Source organism: Carcharodon carcharias, chromosome 10 (genome assembly GCF_017639515.1).
Source record: "Carcharodon carcharias isolate sCarCar2 chromosome 10, sCarCar2.pri, whole genome shotgun sequence".
NCBI lineage: Eukaryota > Metazoa > Chordata > Chondrichthyes > Lamniformes > Lamnidae > Carcharodon > Carcharodon carcharias.
The window spans coordinates 130127659-130143336 of NC_054476.1; the positions used below are offsets into that span (position 1 = coordinate 130127659).

At 42.2% G+C, this 15678-nt stretch overlaps 1 protein-coding gene across 4 annotated transcripts in view; it reads left to right on the top strand.

Annotated features, from left to right (window-relative positions):
• The window catches only part of limk1a (LIM domain kinase 1a), a 71556-nt gene that overhangs the window by 25569 nt on the left and 30309 nt on the right, over positions 1 to 15678 (top strand). For all 4 annotated transcript variants that reach the window (XM_041197531.1, XM_041197532.1, XM_041197534.1 and 1 more), the window contains 6 exons: positions 968 to 1106; positions 2128 to 2237; positions 3129 to 3335; positions 7678 to 7783; positions 9798 to 9976; positions 12994 to 13168. In XM_041197531.1, coding sequence (XP_041053465.1) covers positions 968 to 1106; positions 2128 to 2237; positions 3129 to 3335; positions 7678 to 7783; positions 9798 to 9976; positions 12994 to 13168 — 916 coding nt within the window. The remainder of the gene's footprint in view (positions 1 to 967; positions 1107 to 2127; positions 2238 to 3128; positions 3336 to 7677; positions 7784 to 9797; positions 9977 to 12993; positions 13169 to 15678) is intronic.

The window sequence follows — 15678 nt, forward strand, 5'->3', positions numbered from 1 at the left end:
TCTGACTGCCGAATCTTTCTGCTAATCCCAGACCCTCTGATGCTCCCTGCGTGGGATGTTTAACTATACAAAATGCAGCTATAGTGATTGATGCTGGCAGAGGGAGGGGCAAGATTAGAATTAGTGGGGAAGTCACAGCCTGTGCACTGATGATGAAAATTAATCAAACTTTAATCGGCACCATAATTATTGTGTCCATATGATAGGGCTCAAAGTAAAAGTGGAAAAGAGTTCATTTTTAAAAGTTAGGAGCTTGGTATCTGATTTGCACCTTAGAAAAATCTGGATAATTCATTTAAAGACCTGAGTGTCCAGTTCAAACGGAATGAGCTGTGAATAATTTTCATCATTCTTTACAGCCTTTGCAGCTCTCCAGATCATTCTGTTATCAACTATTTCCAGTGTAATTAGCTATTAACTGCATTGGGGTCTTCTCCACCCTCCCCTCTCTGATGTAGCAATGTCTGCAAGTACATTCCTTTGATGTCAGTAGCTTTCATGACAATGTCATCCTGACTTGGATTGCAGTGTATTCCAGAACGACTGGCAGATTTGTAGGATTGGTCAGATGCACAGAGTCTGGAACTGATGTCAGTTTTTTACTTCAGTACTTGCTTGGTGCCAGAGATCACCCGGCCTATTCACAAGAGTCCTGATCTTTGCACTTGTCCTTCTTGTGATGTGGGCATCGCTGGCAAGGCTGGTGTTTATTGCCCTTGAAGGTGAGCTGCTACCACCTTGAACCATATGGTGTTAATGCATTCAAATTCTATTTCACTGGGCTGCTGTTCAGTGTGTTCTTTGTGTTATGTTTTATTCGTGTATTTGGGTTTGTAGCTCAGCAGTTTCTAGAGCATGAGCGCGGGTGGTATTAAGCTCATTACCTAGAGGGAGTGCAGTACAGGAGCTCGGACTGGTAACCTGGGCTATCCTTTGTTGCTAATATCCCCTGTTTCTGTCTGTATAGGTGCTGTGAGTGTAACATTTCACTCTCCCACTGGTATTATGAGAAGGAGGGTCGGCTCTACTGTAAAAAGGATTACTGGGCCCGGTTTGGGGAGCTGTGTCACGGCTGCTGTGAGCGCATCACCAAAGGGCTGATCATGGTAAGTGGCCTGTACTGTGGGTGGGGCAGCAATAGGTTGCACGTGTTTTCTGAAATGCAAGGATCCACATATTAACACCGCTCTGAACCCCTCTGCAGCCCTTTCACTGATCAGTCTCCAGACCTTCTAAAATAAGGATGAATTGGAGGGATGATTGTCAGATATAAAACTCATGGAATCATCATGTGTAACTGCTCACAGGAACACAAGTGAGTGCAGTTCTGAGGTTGTGAAGCTGGAGTAAAATGAGTTGAATTCCATTCCTTCCTTGTTGGCACAGAAACACATGGAATGCCTACAACCTCCCCCAAGCCCTGCTAATTTCCAAGGCCTATAATAACCCTAGTTTGCAGTAAAGAATGGATTACTGGGTACTGGAACGTACACTTGGGGGCAGAATGTAAATCTCAGAAAGTGATACAGATTAAAGACACTGGGTGAACTGTGCCCCATTCATGTCACCAATATGGCATTGGAGATGGTGCTGAAATGGACAATTATGAACTTTGCTTAAAGTATCTGAACCCTGCAAAGTTGAAAACTGAGAGTTGCTTACCTGAGGTGAGTGAGCTCGGAGAAGAGATTATGCAAGGTCCTTTAAAATAATATATAAATTGAGCTCTAATAATAAAAGAATAAGGAACCAATCCTAGAAGAGGGGAGGTGTGCAGGCAGTTTAGGTTTGAGTAGCTGATGAAGAGCCTGGTGTATGTGTGGAATTCTGCCCAAGAAAGAAGACTGTGTGGAAAATTTAAAAGGATAATTAAAAATAGTTGAGGTAGTAGGTGACCTGAGGGAGTTTAGTCTTTGGGATTGGCGGTATGGACCCCCGAAACACCAGCACCCCCAATCGTTCTGTCGACATCAGGTGTTCCAAGAAGGTAAGCACCTCAACCCCTCCCCATCAATATTATCAATGCCACCAATAGCCTGAGCACTTCCAGTCATCCTTGGCAGTGCCATGTTACCAGCTGGCTGTATCAATCTGCATTGTGTGAATCTTTGCTGGTTAATCTTTCAGGTGGCTGGAGAACACAAGTACCACCCAGAATGCTTTGTGTGCCTGAAGTGCGGTGCATTTATTGGAGATGGAGACACATATGCATTGGTTGAACGCTCCAAACTCTACTGGTAAGAACGGAGTGTGGGGGTCAGATACTTCAGACCCTAAGCAATGTCTGTTATACCCTGTATCACACGATAAGCTGATAACAGGAGATAATTCTTCGAGTTTTGTGATTTAGATAGTTTGATTTATTTGTACTGCTGTAATAGTTGGATTGGTATTTTGTCTGATAGCCAAAGAGCAGCGAGCACCAGTCCTGGGTTTTCAGTATTGGAGGGATGGCCAGTTGCACTTTACCAGCACTTAGCTGTCAGTGTTAAATAACTGAAGTATTGAGCACTTCCCTGATGTGTCAGATTTCAGTGTTATGTTGTTCCTGTATGGATTGGATTGTACTGACGATACCTGCATGCACGCATGCAATTTGTTCCAGGTCTTCTATCCATAAACTTAAAGATGTTTACGTTATTCTTTGGTTTTTGACTACTCTTCTTCTAAATACAGGAAGACCCATTCTCTCTTAGTAGGACTGATTACATCGAGAGGATCAGCGTGGAAGCAGCTTGGATATAGTATGTAGTGTTTGAGGCATCATTAGCAAGCTACATTTTAGACAAATAATTTGAGACAGTTTTCCTTGTTGCCAGTTTTCTCCCTCCCCACCTCTTGCTAATCAACCACAAAAGGCATCACATCTAGCCTGATCCACTCCTTACCTAATACTGACTCTGCAAGGGGCAGCAACAGATGTTGCTGTTTTTCTCTCCATCCCTCTTCCTCAAGTTGAGATTAGCTTTCTTGACACAGATCAGGTACTGAACATGAGCTGGTCTAGTATGAAGCCACACTGGCTCGTATCTCAAATACACTATTTTTAATCTTTCACACAGTTTGGTAACCATCTAGATTGCTGTTTTATATTCATGTATTTCACTTGTTACTTGTTTCTCCTGCAGTGGTTGCTGCTATTACCAGACAATAGTCACTCCTGTGATTGAGCAGATCCTCCCAGACTCTCCCTGTCCGCCAATCCCACACACTGTGACGTTGGTTTCAATCCCAGCCTCCACGGAGGGAAAGCGAGGCTTCTCTGTGTCTATCGATCAGCCCTGCAGTCCCAGGAGTTCCTCTTCAGAACATGTGCACACCGTACGGGTCAAGGAGTAAGTGAGAACGGTCGCTATAATGGGGAAGGGATTGTTACTACCCCTCGTGCTGGGTGAGGTGTTTATGAATACCTACACTTTGACAGTTTGCAGCCATTCTGCAACCAGTGATTTCACCTCTGTTGGTGGGGATAGAGTGATGGGCCAGGTCAGTAGCCTGAGCTTTGTTTTCTTCTCTCAAGGTGCTGGTTTATAGCTGTATGTGGTATCTACAGGACTTCATCCTGAGCGGATACTGACTGAATGTGGAGCTGGTGAATCTTTGGGGGGGATATTTGGTCATGGAGGGCTTCACTGTCGAGGTCAACCCTGTCCTCTCCCAATGACCACACCCATCCACTTCTCAGTTGGGTAGCAGACACTGGACCCTAACTGATCCTTGCCCTCCTGAGCAAGAGATGCTGAATCTGGTTGTAGTGCACCCATCAACACTGCCGGTTGAAGTAGGGAGCCCCTATGCCTTGGCTCCAGATTTTTTTTTTATGGCCTGATTAATCGGGAGGTCAGCCTTGAAATCTGACAGCAGCTTGAATGTGTAGCTCAAAATGGCCTCACCTACCAGGATCACTGGTCGCTATGGAAACCTGTAGCCCCAGCATGAGCAGAAATTTGGTTCTGGGGTATAGTAACCCTCAATCTGCCACACATTGTGAGGTGAGCCTTAGTACTGCCAGATCTGAGTGGCATCAAATAGGCAGCAAAAGATGGAGCCAACAATTACAGTACAGAATTAACAACAGCTTAATTTCAGATTTTATCAAGCTTTTCAGGAAAAGAAACCATTAATTTTTATTAGTAAATCGGGAACATATTCAACATGTTTGATTTGAGTAATGTCAAACATCTGGACACCGGAGAAGTTTTGGTGTCACAGCTGGTTCTGGGAGAAGCTGTGAGAAAGTGTAGTAGCAGTCGCTTTGCTGGACTACCGTAGGGATTTCTACAGTAATGAGATTTTACACACATTCTAGTTGGTGTTTTGCACTCGTACAGGTCAGGAGCAGCAGTCTGAATTTCTGAGTGGTGGCAGGAGTATTATGCACTCACTTTTGTGTTTATTTTTTCCGATATGCAAAAGGACTGCTTCAGAAGGGATGGAAATCTAGTTTTAATGTTAGATTCACACAACCTAATATTTGTGTATCTGCTTTTGTTTTCTTATTGGTTACTGAACTTCCTGATTTCCCATACTGATACTCATGGGACATTGGAGGACTGAATCACAGCTGGAAAACATTTAGATGCTAACCCAGCCTTTCTGTTAAAGTGCATTGTTTAGTACTCCTTGTGAGAAAGTGGTCCAACTACATCTTGAGACCATTTATGCAGTTAATTGTTGGAATTTTCTCTAAATTAGCTGCTGTTCGACTCCATTCCTTGTTATCTCGACAATCTCTCTATCACAATGTTGGGAGAAGAAATCAGAAGATAAATAGCCTTTTCTTCACCTATTCTTTGTAAGAATGAGTTTTCTCGAATGTGAGTATTGCTAGCAAGGCTGGCATTTATTGCCCATCCCTACCTGACCTTGAGGTAGGGGTGATGGGCCCTTTTGTGAACTGCTGCAGTTCATTTTGTGAAGGTACTCGTACAATACTGTTAGATTTCCAGGATTTTGACCCAATGATCGTGAAGTCATGGAAATATGTATCCAAATCAGGTTGGTGTGTTGCTTGCAGGGATAGGTATTCCCATGCACCTGCCCTTGTCCTTCTAGGTGGTGAAGATCATTGGTTTGAAAGGTGCTGCTGAAGAAGCCTTAGTGAGTCACTGCAATATATTCTGTATAACATACAGCCATGCAGCCATGTTTTACTGACGGTAGAGGGAAGTCTATGTTTAAGCCAATGGATGGGGTGCCAATCAAGTGGCTGCATTTTTATCCTGAATAGTGTCAAGCTTCGAGTGTTGTTGAAGCTCTAGGCACATGGAGAGAATTCCATCATTCCTGACTTTTCCCTCTTGGTTAGGCTTTGGGAACTCAAGAGCTGCAGAACAGCCAGCCTCTAACCTAGTAGCCATGGCATTAGTGTGGCTTGTGTGTACAGTGGTGATTTGTTTGCTTTTATTCAGAGTATTGCCTGGAGCTGTCGGAACATTTATTTGAATAAGTAGATTATTGAAGGCAGGAAATGGCCAGTTGCTTATAAATGAGTGGTCAATAGACTTAGCAATACATAGATGTATTATAACACATTAAACTCCTTTGCTTACCTTCTCCCCATATCTCTTGATCTCTTCAGAAACCGAGATGGGAGGTGGCAATCATATATAGCATAAAGAATAGCAAATCGCAACCATAAATACTGAAGCAGAGTAGTACATGCCAACTATATATTGAGGAAGGTTAGTGGGAAGGGCCAATGTATATGAAGGGGAGTAACTCTCACTACATCGTTGGAGAGTGGAAAGTGCCACTGTTTTAAAGTAGAAAGGGTGCAAGAATGGTTCCAGGGATGAGGAACTTCAGTTATGTAGCAAGATTGGAGAAGTTGGAACTGTTTTCCTTGAAGAGGTTGAGAGGAGGTTTAATAGAAGTATTCAAAATCATGATGGGTCTGGACAGATTAGATTGGGGAAACACTGTTCCCACTGGTGGAAGGATCAAGAACAAAGGGAACAGATTTTAGGTAATTGGCAAAAGAAGCATTGGAGACATGAGAAACTCTTTCACGCAGTGAGTGGTTATGATCTGGAATGCACTGCCTGAGTGTGGTGCAGGCAGGTTCAGTCAAGGCATTTGAGGGGGAATTGGATTATTATTTGAAAAGGAAGAATGTGCAGGGTTATGAGGAGAAGGTTGGGGGGAATAGCACAAAGTGAATTGCTCGTTTTAGAGCCGGTGCCGACACAACAAGCTGAATGATGCCTCCTATGCTGTAACAATTCTGAGATTCTGAACAATGTTTCTTTTAAAATCTCATTGTACACAGACAGGTTTTTCAATGCACGGTGTCTTTAAATTTTTTGCACAGTTGTGTGCACACAGTTAAATAGAGGCCTGTGTAGTTACTTTCAGGTTGCTGTGCATGTGCAGCTTAACAGGAACATTGGTTAGTAACTATATTTAGTGGTTAAGAATACTGATGAGGGATGATGTGGTGTAATAAATTAACTTGTTATTGATGTCCATCACCACAGTAAATTTATTTGGTTCCCTTGGTTCCATTCCCCTTCAAGGGGATTAACGACATGGACAATATATTTCCAAGTATTATGCAGCATTTGTTTATCTCTTAGCATAGATTTAGTTTACTCTTTATAATGCATGTGGTTGACCTAATGTATACTGAAGGTTAGCTTGTATAGTCATTACAGTTAATATGTTTTCAAAGATTTGGGTGTCCCATTGCAGAGAAAATTCTACTGTTTCTGTCCACAAAATTTGGTGTCTTGAAGATATTAATGTATATAGTGTTATTGGAAATGATTTAAAATTGGACTTGTAGGGTCTGTGTCTGTGGGTGTGAGTGTGTGTCTTAAATGGATTAATGCCAGCTAGTCTGGGTGCTTTGATGTGTAGCAGTTTTGAGATGTTAAACTGTAAGTTAGAGGGTAAATTTGTATTTTGTTTAAACCATTCAAAGACTGGGGGTGAAATCTCGCACTTAGCTAGGAGACACCAAGCAATATGTTGATATTACTAATAAAACTGGTACTATGAAAGAGGTTTTATTGTTAAAAGAGGTGGAATTAAAAGCGCCTAGTGATACAATGAGAATTTGCATTCAAAGGGAAGGCCAGGTATATACAGAAAAGAATTTTTTGTGTAGGTAAGTCAGAGGCATGCCGCCTGTAAGCCTACCACTATGCAAAGGAGCCAAATTACATGGGACCTCGTTTTGAATTCGTAAGATAAAATGTGTTTTGCCTGGTTCCTTTTTAAAGTCTATGGGTTATTGTTGCCTTGAAGATTTACCTAGGAGTGATTAATTTGGGGATTTGTTTAAAAGTTTTTTTTATGGTAGTAATTCGTAGACACGTGTATGTTTAATTTTTTTGTTAAATCAATAAATGTTTTCAATTTAATTTGTTTTTTTTTAAAAAAAACTCACGGCTTGGTGATTTCATTTCTGAATTCAGGGCCGCATCTCAAACATACCAGTTGCAAATGTAGGCTATGACAGTTGTTTAAAGTTTCCCTCTGGGATTTTAAATAACTCAGCCTTTACCAACTGCTGTGTCATAACGTGGGCTGACTTCATGGGCCTCCAGTGGGCATACCTAACTACTGAGAAGCTTGAGCCAAACCTTGCAGGTACCAGTGATCTAGCCGAGAATAATTTTGTAGTTCCCTCCTGTCAGAAACTCATTTCTATGATGCCCTTTTTTGTTGTAGAGTTGACGCGGACTGCATCAGTCCAGATGTGAAAAACTCCATTCACGTTGGTGATAGGATCCTGGAAATCAATGGAACACCAATCAGGAATGTGCCTCTGGATGAGGTAAGCTGAGAAGAGAAAGCAGAAAATCAGCACGTTACAGTATCTTTCTCCATCTGTAATATCCTAATAAGCACTTAATCAGACTTCATGCAGTTAAAATGAATGTAAGCCTATTGAATGAAACTGCCCATAATTAAATGAGTCTCTTGGGGAAGAAAGGAAAATGCCAACTACAAAGTAGGGTAGGGAGACTAGGAGGAGCCAGCTTCAGATAGTCGGGGAGAGACATAGGCCTGGACTTTTCCCGCAAGTTGGGTGTGCAGAGTTGGGAAAATTTCCAGCTCCAGGAACCCAACCTTTAAAAATGGGTGCCCAGATGTAGGATTTTTGGTCTGGGATTGTGGGGCTGGATTAGAAGATGGGGTGGGTGACTCTGGAAGAACTGAGGGCAGCTATCGGGTGCAAAGGTGGGCTGGGTGGACCTTGGGACCTAGGCAGAGATTAGATAAAATAAAGTTCCAAGTCTCTGTTGCAGATTTCAATATATTGAGAAAAATACATTAATTCGTAAAAACCCACTTATTATATTTGCATTTTTACAGCTAATTAAAGCCTTTATAACAACAATCGTTTCATTCGAGTACACACAATCCCTTAACAGCAGGAATTGGAATTTATAGTCCCACTTCAAAATCTGTAACCACTTGAAGCTGTCAATCAAATTGTGAAATGGCAGGCACCCCACTGGTGATAATGGATTGTTGTGAAATCAGTCATGCAGCACCAATCCAGTAATGGAAGCCCTGAGGCTTATGTCAACAGACAGTGAAATAGCAAGCAATTTTTTTTAAACACTCCAGATCTTTTTTTCAAAGATTTAAAGGGCAGGATTTTTAAATGGCTTGACAACTCCCTTTGGCAGGTGTTCGTGACAGGTGTAATGAACTTGACAGTAAAGAATTATGCACTTTTTACACATGCCTACTTTTAACAATCCCAAAGGGCACCTGACTCCCCCAAAGATGCCCCAGGTCCAGATCTAAAGGGGTATCCTATCTCTCCAAAGGGGTACCCTGACTATCCAAATGAATCCACAAAATCCTGTTCTTGCCAGGTCCAATCTGCACACTTTGGGATTCACACTCCAAGGCTACCAAAATCCCACTTCAGTGCAGGCAGTTAATGATTTAAATGGCCAACTGCCTCTGTAAACTGCACTTGCATAAGACTCACCCTGCCCCATTCCCACCCTGTGAAAATGGGAATGCTGTGTTTGTGGGGGTGTGTTGGGGGCGGGGCCTTATGATTTTCAGCCACTTCCAAAAGAGCATTTCCACTGTGGCGCAAAATCTGGGCCATAGACTTTAGATATGGGAGTGTCAGATCCATATTTTGGAGAGGTAGAAATGGTCAATGTCAGTCCTACAAAGCGGGGTAGGGAAGAGTGAGTGAGCAGCTGCATTTGGTAAGAAAATATTGGTGATTCCAACTACATATAGTGAGAAGATGGAAGTGAAATATGCCAACTTGATGTAGTGGTGAATATGTATACCAGCCTTATAATGGGATGGGAACAGAGTTGGATTGTTATCTGCATGAGGGGGAAAGGAATGATGGAAACTGTATTAAGTAGTCAATGAGAAATGCCACATGTGTATAGTGGAGAGAAAGGGAGATGCGAGCTTTGTATGTGTATATAATCTGTCCATCTATCATGCAAAGTATGGAGGAGTAGCACGAAGTAGCTGCAAGTGGTGGGATAGAACAGGAGCCACCGGCCATATATTGAGAAAGAGAGAGAGAATTGGGAGGGATCACCTAATGGGTGAAATGGGATAAGCTAGTCCTACATAGCTGGGGGAAGAGGGTGTAGACAATAGAAAATGTCACCTATACAGTCAACAACCTCTACTGAGGGGAGTAATACTGACAAATACAGCTGGAGGATGATGTGATCTACTGTAAAGTGATCCTGACATTCCCCCTTGACCATGCCTTATCCTGTGAGAAGTTTTTCTGTTTGTGGATTCTGAAGCTGGTACCGTTTTGATCGTGTGATGTTTGACCACCTCAGATTGACCTCCTGATTCAAGAAACTAGTCGTTTGCTCCAATTAACCATTGAGCATGATCCACATGATGTGTTGCTAGAGGACCAAGTGGAGACCATCAGCCCCATGTCAGACGTTTACAGCCCACAGAGATCAAGTGCCCCGAATGGAGAAGGTAGCACGGTCAAAAAACGTCCCATCAAGTAAGGTCATATTATTATTATTATAGTTTGTACTAAATGTCTGCTTGAATTGCTGTTTCTTAACTTACACCATCTTATAATCTGGCTTTTAAAGTTGCACAAAATCATCGCAAAGGAGGAGATAATTCAGCCCCTCATGCTGGCTATTTGAAAGATGCAAACTTTTATTCAAGATTTCATTCTTGCTGTTGCAATGCCATTCAATCCTCCATTCCTTTAAGTTCTCAATCTTGGCTGCAGGGAAGCATCAAGTGAAAGATAGCTACCTCTCCACAACTTGGGGGTATAAAGTTAGTGTTACTCATCCTTGATCTATCCTTTGCCTCTTTCGTGATTGGTTTGGAGTGACACAGATAACGATCTGACAGAATTTGAAGCATTTGAATTAGCCTTGCCATTAAGGGAACTGAAAGAAGCTGTACATTAGCCAAGAAGGTGAACCTGTAAATTTCCTGTTGTTTTCTCTGTTCTGCCCAGTATCGTTGTTCGCGTGAAATCAAAACACTTCACAAAAAAAAAGTCCTTTTTAAATAAAACCTCCTAGCATGATCCTGGGAATTATCAATCTTTCTATCATGAGCTTAATAATGGAGAAAATGGCAGACTTAATTACAAAGGAAGGAATTCAGAAATATTTATTTTTGAATGCGATTGTAGAAGGCATCTCCAACTCTAGTAGTTAGAATAGGTATAAAGATCCGATGGCAATGTTTGCAAAGGAACTGCAAATTACATAGAAGATCAGATACATTTACAGCACAGAAGGAGACCATCCATATTTGCCAACCAAAGAAAGTCATCCAGCTCTTGGTCAATGACGTTGTACGTTATGGCACTTCAAGTGCATATCCATTTAATTTTTTGAATGCAGTGTGGGTTTCTGCCTCAACCATCTTTCAGGCAGAATGTTCCAGACCTCTCCACCTCGAATGGAAAACATCATTCCTCAATTCCCTTCTAATTCTTCTACCAGTTACTTTAAACCCACGCCCCCTTGTTATTGACCTCTGCTCAGGAAATAAGGTTATTCTCATCCATTATCTACACCCCCTCATAATTTTTTTTTGTCTCAACCAAATGCCTTCTCTGTTCCAAAAAAAACATTTCCAGCCTGCCCAATCTTCTCTCAGCTGAAACTCTACATTCCTTGTAAATCCCCTTTGTACCCTTTCTTCTGTGATCACTTACTTCCTTCCTGTGGTTTGGTGACCAGAACCGTATGCAGTACTCTAGCCATGCTCTAAATGGAGTTTTACACAATTCCAACATAACCTTCCTGCTCTTTTATTCTATTCCTCAACTAGTAAGGGCAAGTATGCCGTATTCCTTTTTGACTGCGTTATATAACTGTCCAGCCGCCTTCAAAAATCTGTAGACATGCACTCCAAGTCACTCTGTATCTCCACATCTCTGTATCTTACCGTTTATTGCGTGTTCCCTTGCCAAGTTTGCCTTTCCTAAATGTACTTCTCTGGATTGAATTCCATTTGTGCCTTCCTAAGTGACAATTTTTATATTCTCCATCAGAGACTTTCCAATAATTTGCCCACCACTGTGGTTAGGCTGACTGGTCTGTAATTACTCAGTCTACCCCTTTCTCCCTTTTCAAACAGCGACACAAAATTAGCTGTCCTCTGGAACCATGCCTGTTGCTAGAGAGGTAAGAAAATGATGGTCAGGTCAAACACTACTTCGTCCCTTGCTCCCCTTGGCACTCTGGGGTACTTTTCATCTGAGCCTGGCCATTTATCCACTTTCAAGGATCCTAAATCTTTTTAAATTAAATCTTTTATTATTTCCTGTCTCACTATGTTTATCCGATCCAGTATTTTGTGCTCCTTAACCACAAGCAGACAGTGCAGTTATTGTAAAGACTGTTGCAAAGTATTCCTTGATAACCATGTGCCATCTTCTGCTACCATCCATAGGTTACCTTTTTGGTCTTTAGTGGGCCCTACTCTTTTTCCCTAGTTAGCCTCTTGCTCTTTAAGTAATTCTAAAACATCTTTGGTTTTTTCTTGATTTTACTTGCCAGTGTTTTTTATCATGTCCTCTCTTTGCTTACCAAATGTCCTTTATAATGTTACCCCTGCACTTATATTCCTGTAGGCTTCCCTCATTTTTGACTGCTAGGTATCTGACTTAAATTTCCCTTTTTTTGCCTTTATCCTACACTATGTGCCCTTTGACATCCAGGGGGTGGTCTAGATTTGGCAATACCGCCCTTTTTCTGTGAGAATATATTTGTTCTGAGCCCTCTCTATCTCCTTCCTTGAAAGCCTTCCACATCTCTTGACGTTGGAAACAGCAATCTGAAATGAAATTAGTCTAATTTTGCCAAATCGTGCCAGTAAAATTGGTCTTTCCTCAGTTTCCTTGTTTACCTTAGTCCTTTTCCATAACTACATTAAACCTAACCAAATTATGATCACTACAACCAAAGTGTTCTGCTACTGATGTCCCTTCCACCTACCCAGCTTAGTTTCCTAAACCAAGTCCAGAACTGCCTGCTACATACAGTCTTAAAATGTATTCAGGCAGTATTATTCTTTTAAAGAATTCTGCAACCACCACATCTTTTTTCTCAGTCAGTAGGGGATTTCAAAATTACTGCCCAATTCTTTCTGCACTTCTCAGCAATTTGCTGACATACTTGCTTTTCTATCCTCCTCTGACTGGGGCTCTATAGTACACTGAAAACAATGTGCTTTGTGTCCTTTGTTTTGGGTGGTTCTTTAAACCCATATTGATCCAGAAATGTTTTTAATCAGGGCAATATTTTTGACCTAGCCTGCAATGACTCTTCGTGTTTTTTTCATTTCAGTTCTTTGTCTTCACTTCAACCAAGTATCTGTAACTTCTGTGTCTTTCTGTATGTTACTTACTATGACACTCCTGGCTGTTCAATAATTGATATTTTAATGTAACAAAGCACAGACTTGAAACTCATTGAGTTTGATTTATTGAGCCATTGTCTGTCTCAGTTGTTATGACAGTTGCACTCTGTCCACCTCCAGGAGAAGCTGCAGTATTGACAAATCACCAAGCACTGGATCACCTGCCTCTCAAAAGAAAGATTTGGGACGCTCTGAATCCCTGCGAATTGCCTCCAAAATGCATCGTATTTTCCGCCCTTCTGACCTGATCCATGGGGAAGTGCTGGGAAAGGGCTATTTTGGACAAGCCATCAAGGTATGTTTTTCAGAAATCCTGATCCATGTTCCTCTCTTTAGGATGAGTTTTATTGGAGACAACTTTCTAAATCTTCCTACTGTCAGTATTGCTAGAAAGTTCAGTCCTAGAGAGTACTATCCATCAAGGAGCTTTGTTGCAAAGGATTTGTGACAGCATAAGCCTCTGATTTGCACAGTCACAATGTGGTTTATTTTTCATTATCCACCTGATTACTGACCCAAGACTGAAGAGTGTTCCCTTAATTTGTCCCTGTTTTGGCCTCCTTGTTGAAGAAGGTATATACTTGCATTGGAAGCAGTTGAGGGAAGGTTCATTCAATTGAATCCTGGGATGAAGGGATTGATTATGAGGAAAGGTTTGGGCCTTTGGAGTATAGAAGAATGAGTGATCTTGGGGGGGTCTTAATAGGGTAGATGCTGAGATATTTCCCCTTGTAGGGGAATCTAGAATTAGCAAGCACAGTTTCAGGATAAGGGGTGTCCCATTTAAGACAGATGGGAGAAGTTTCTTCAGAGGGTGGTTAGTCTTTAGAATTCACAGTGGAGGCTGGATCATTGAATATAGTCAATCTGAATTAGACAGATTTTTGATCTACAAGGGAGTAGAGGATTATGGGGATAGGCAAGAAAGTGAAGTTAAGGCCACAATCTGATCAGCCATGGTCTTATTGAATGGTGAAGCAAGCTGGAGGGGCCACATGGCTCACTGCTTCTGGTTCTTCTGTTTAGCTAATAGCACGGTACATTCTCTGGGATGGAGAAGGCTAGAAAATGCTGGTAAATCAGCCAAGGACCTGTACAAGAACAATATTCCAGCCTGCTTGGCTCAGTGGCAGCACTCTGGCTTCCAAGTCAGAAAGTTGCGGGTTGAAGACCTGTTCCAGAGACTTGAGGACATGGTCCAAGTTGAAGCCTCAATGCATACTGGAGATGTAATAATGTTTTAAGCTGTAGGGGATTCAATAATAAAGAGGAAAGGGAGCATCCTTTGTAAGCAGGATCAAAGGTCCCACATGGTTTGTTGTCTACCTGGTGCCAGGGTCAGGGACATGCCAAACTGGCTTGAAAGGCTATTGAACAGAGAGGGGAAGGATCCATGTTGAGACCGATAATATAGGGAAGAAATTCTGTTTGGAGAATAGCTGGGACTAGGAGCTAAATTTGAAAAAGAACATTGAGTTATAATATCTGGATTATTACTTGAGCCATGTGAAAATTGGTGTAAGAATAAGCAGATTAGGCTGGTGAGCTTGTGGGTGAAGGAGTGGCGTGGGAAAGGGGGTTCCATCTCATGAAATATAAACATAAAAGACTGGAAAAACTCAGCAGATGTGGCAGCATCTGTGTAGAGAGAAACAGAGTTAACGTTTTGAGTCTGTATGACTTCAGAGCTAGTAGAAATGTGATGGATTTTATACTGTTTGAGGGGGTGTAGCAGCTGAAGCAAGATGGGAGGTTCGGAAAGGTGGGAGCTAAGGAGAGATTGACAAATATGTCATGGACACCAGATGAAACTGAAGATTAAAGAAGGCACTGATAGTGGCAGAATGTGTTTAAAAGCAAAACAAGGGTGAGTGCTCTGTGAAAGCACAACATAGAAACAAGTGACAGATGGCCCTGTGGGGGTGGGGAGGGTTGGTAAAAAGGATGAATGAATAAATGAAAATAAATAAAACATAAAAATGAGAATTAAAATTGAAATAATTTTTTTTAAATTGGAGTTAATAAAAGTGGAGATGGAGGAGAGAGTTCATAGTCTGAAGTTGTTGAACTCAATGTTAAGTCCAGAAGGCTGTAAAGTGCCTAATTGGAAGGCGCGATGCTGTTGCTCCAGCTTGCATTGGGCTTCACTGCAATGTTGCAGCAGGCCAGGGACAGACATGTGGGCATGAGAGCAGAATATTGTGTTGAAGTGGCAAGCGACAGGAAGGTCTGGGTCATGCTTGTGGACTGAGCGAAGGTGTTCCGCAAAGCAGTCAGCTAGTCTGCATTTAGTCTCCCCAATGTAGACATGACTGCATTGGGAGCAGCCAATAGAATAGACCAAATTGAAGGAGGCCGCAAGTGAAGCACTGCTTCACCTGAAAGGAGTGTTTGGGGCCTTGGTCAGGGAGGAGGTAATGGAGCAGGTGTTTCACCTTCTGCGATTGCATGGGAAGGAGATGAGGAGTTAGAGGAGTTACCGGTGATGGAGGAGTGGACCAGGGTGTCGCAGAGGGAATGGTCCCTATGGAATGCTGACATGGGGTTGAAGGGAAGATGTGTTTGGTGGTGGCATCATGCTGGAGTTGGCGGAGGATGAACCTTTCAGTGTGGAGGCCGGTAGAGTGAAAAGTGAGGACAAGGGGGGCCCTTTCATCCTTCTGGGAGGGAAGGGAATAGGTGAGGGTGGAGATGCAAGAAATGGGGCAGACACGGTTGAGGACACTCAGTTAAGGAAAAAGGAAGACGTCTCAGAAGTGCCATTTTGGAAGGTGGCATCATCAGGACAGATGCGACGGCAAAGAA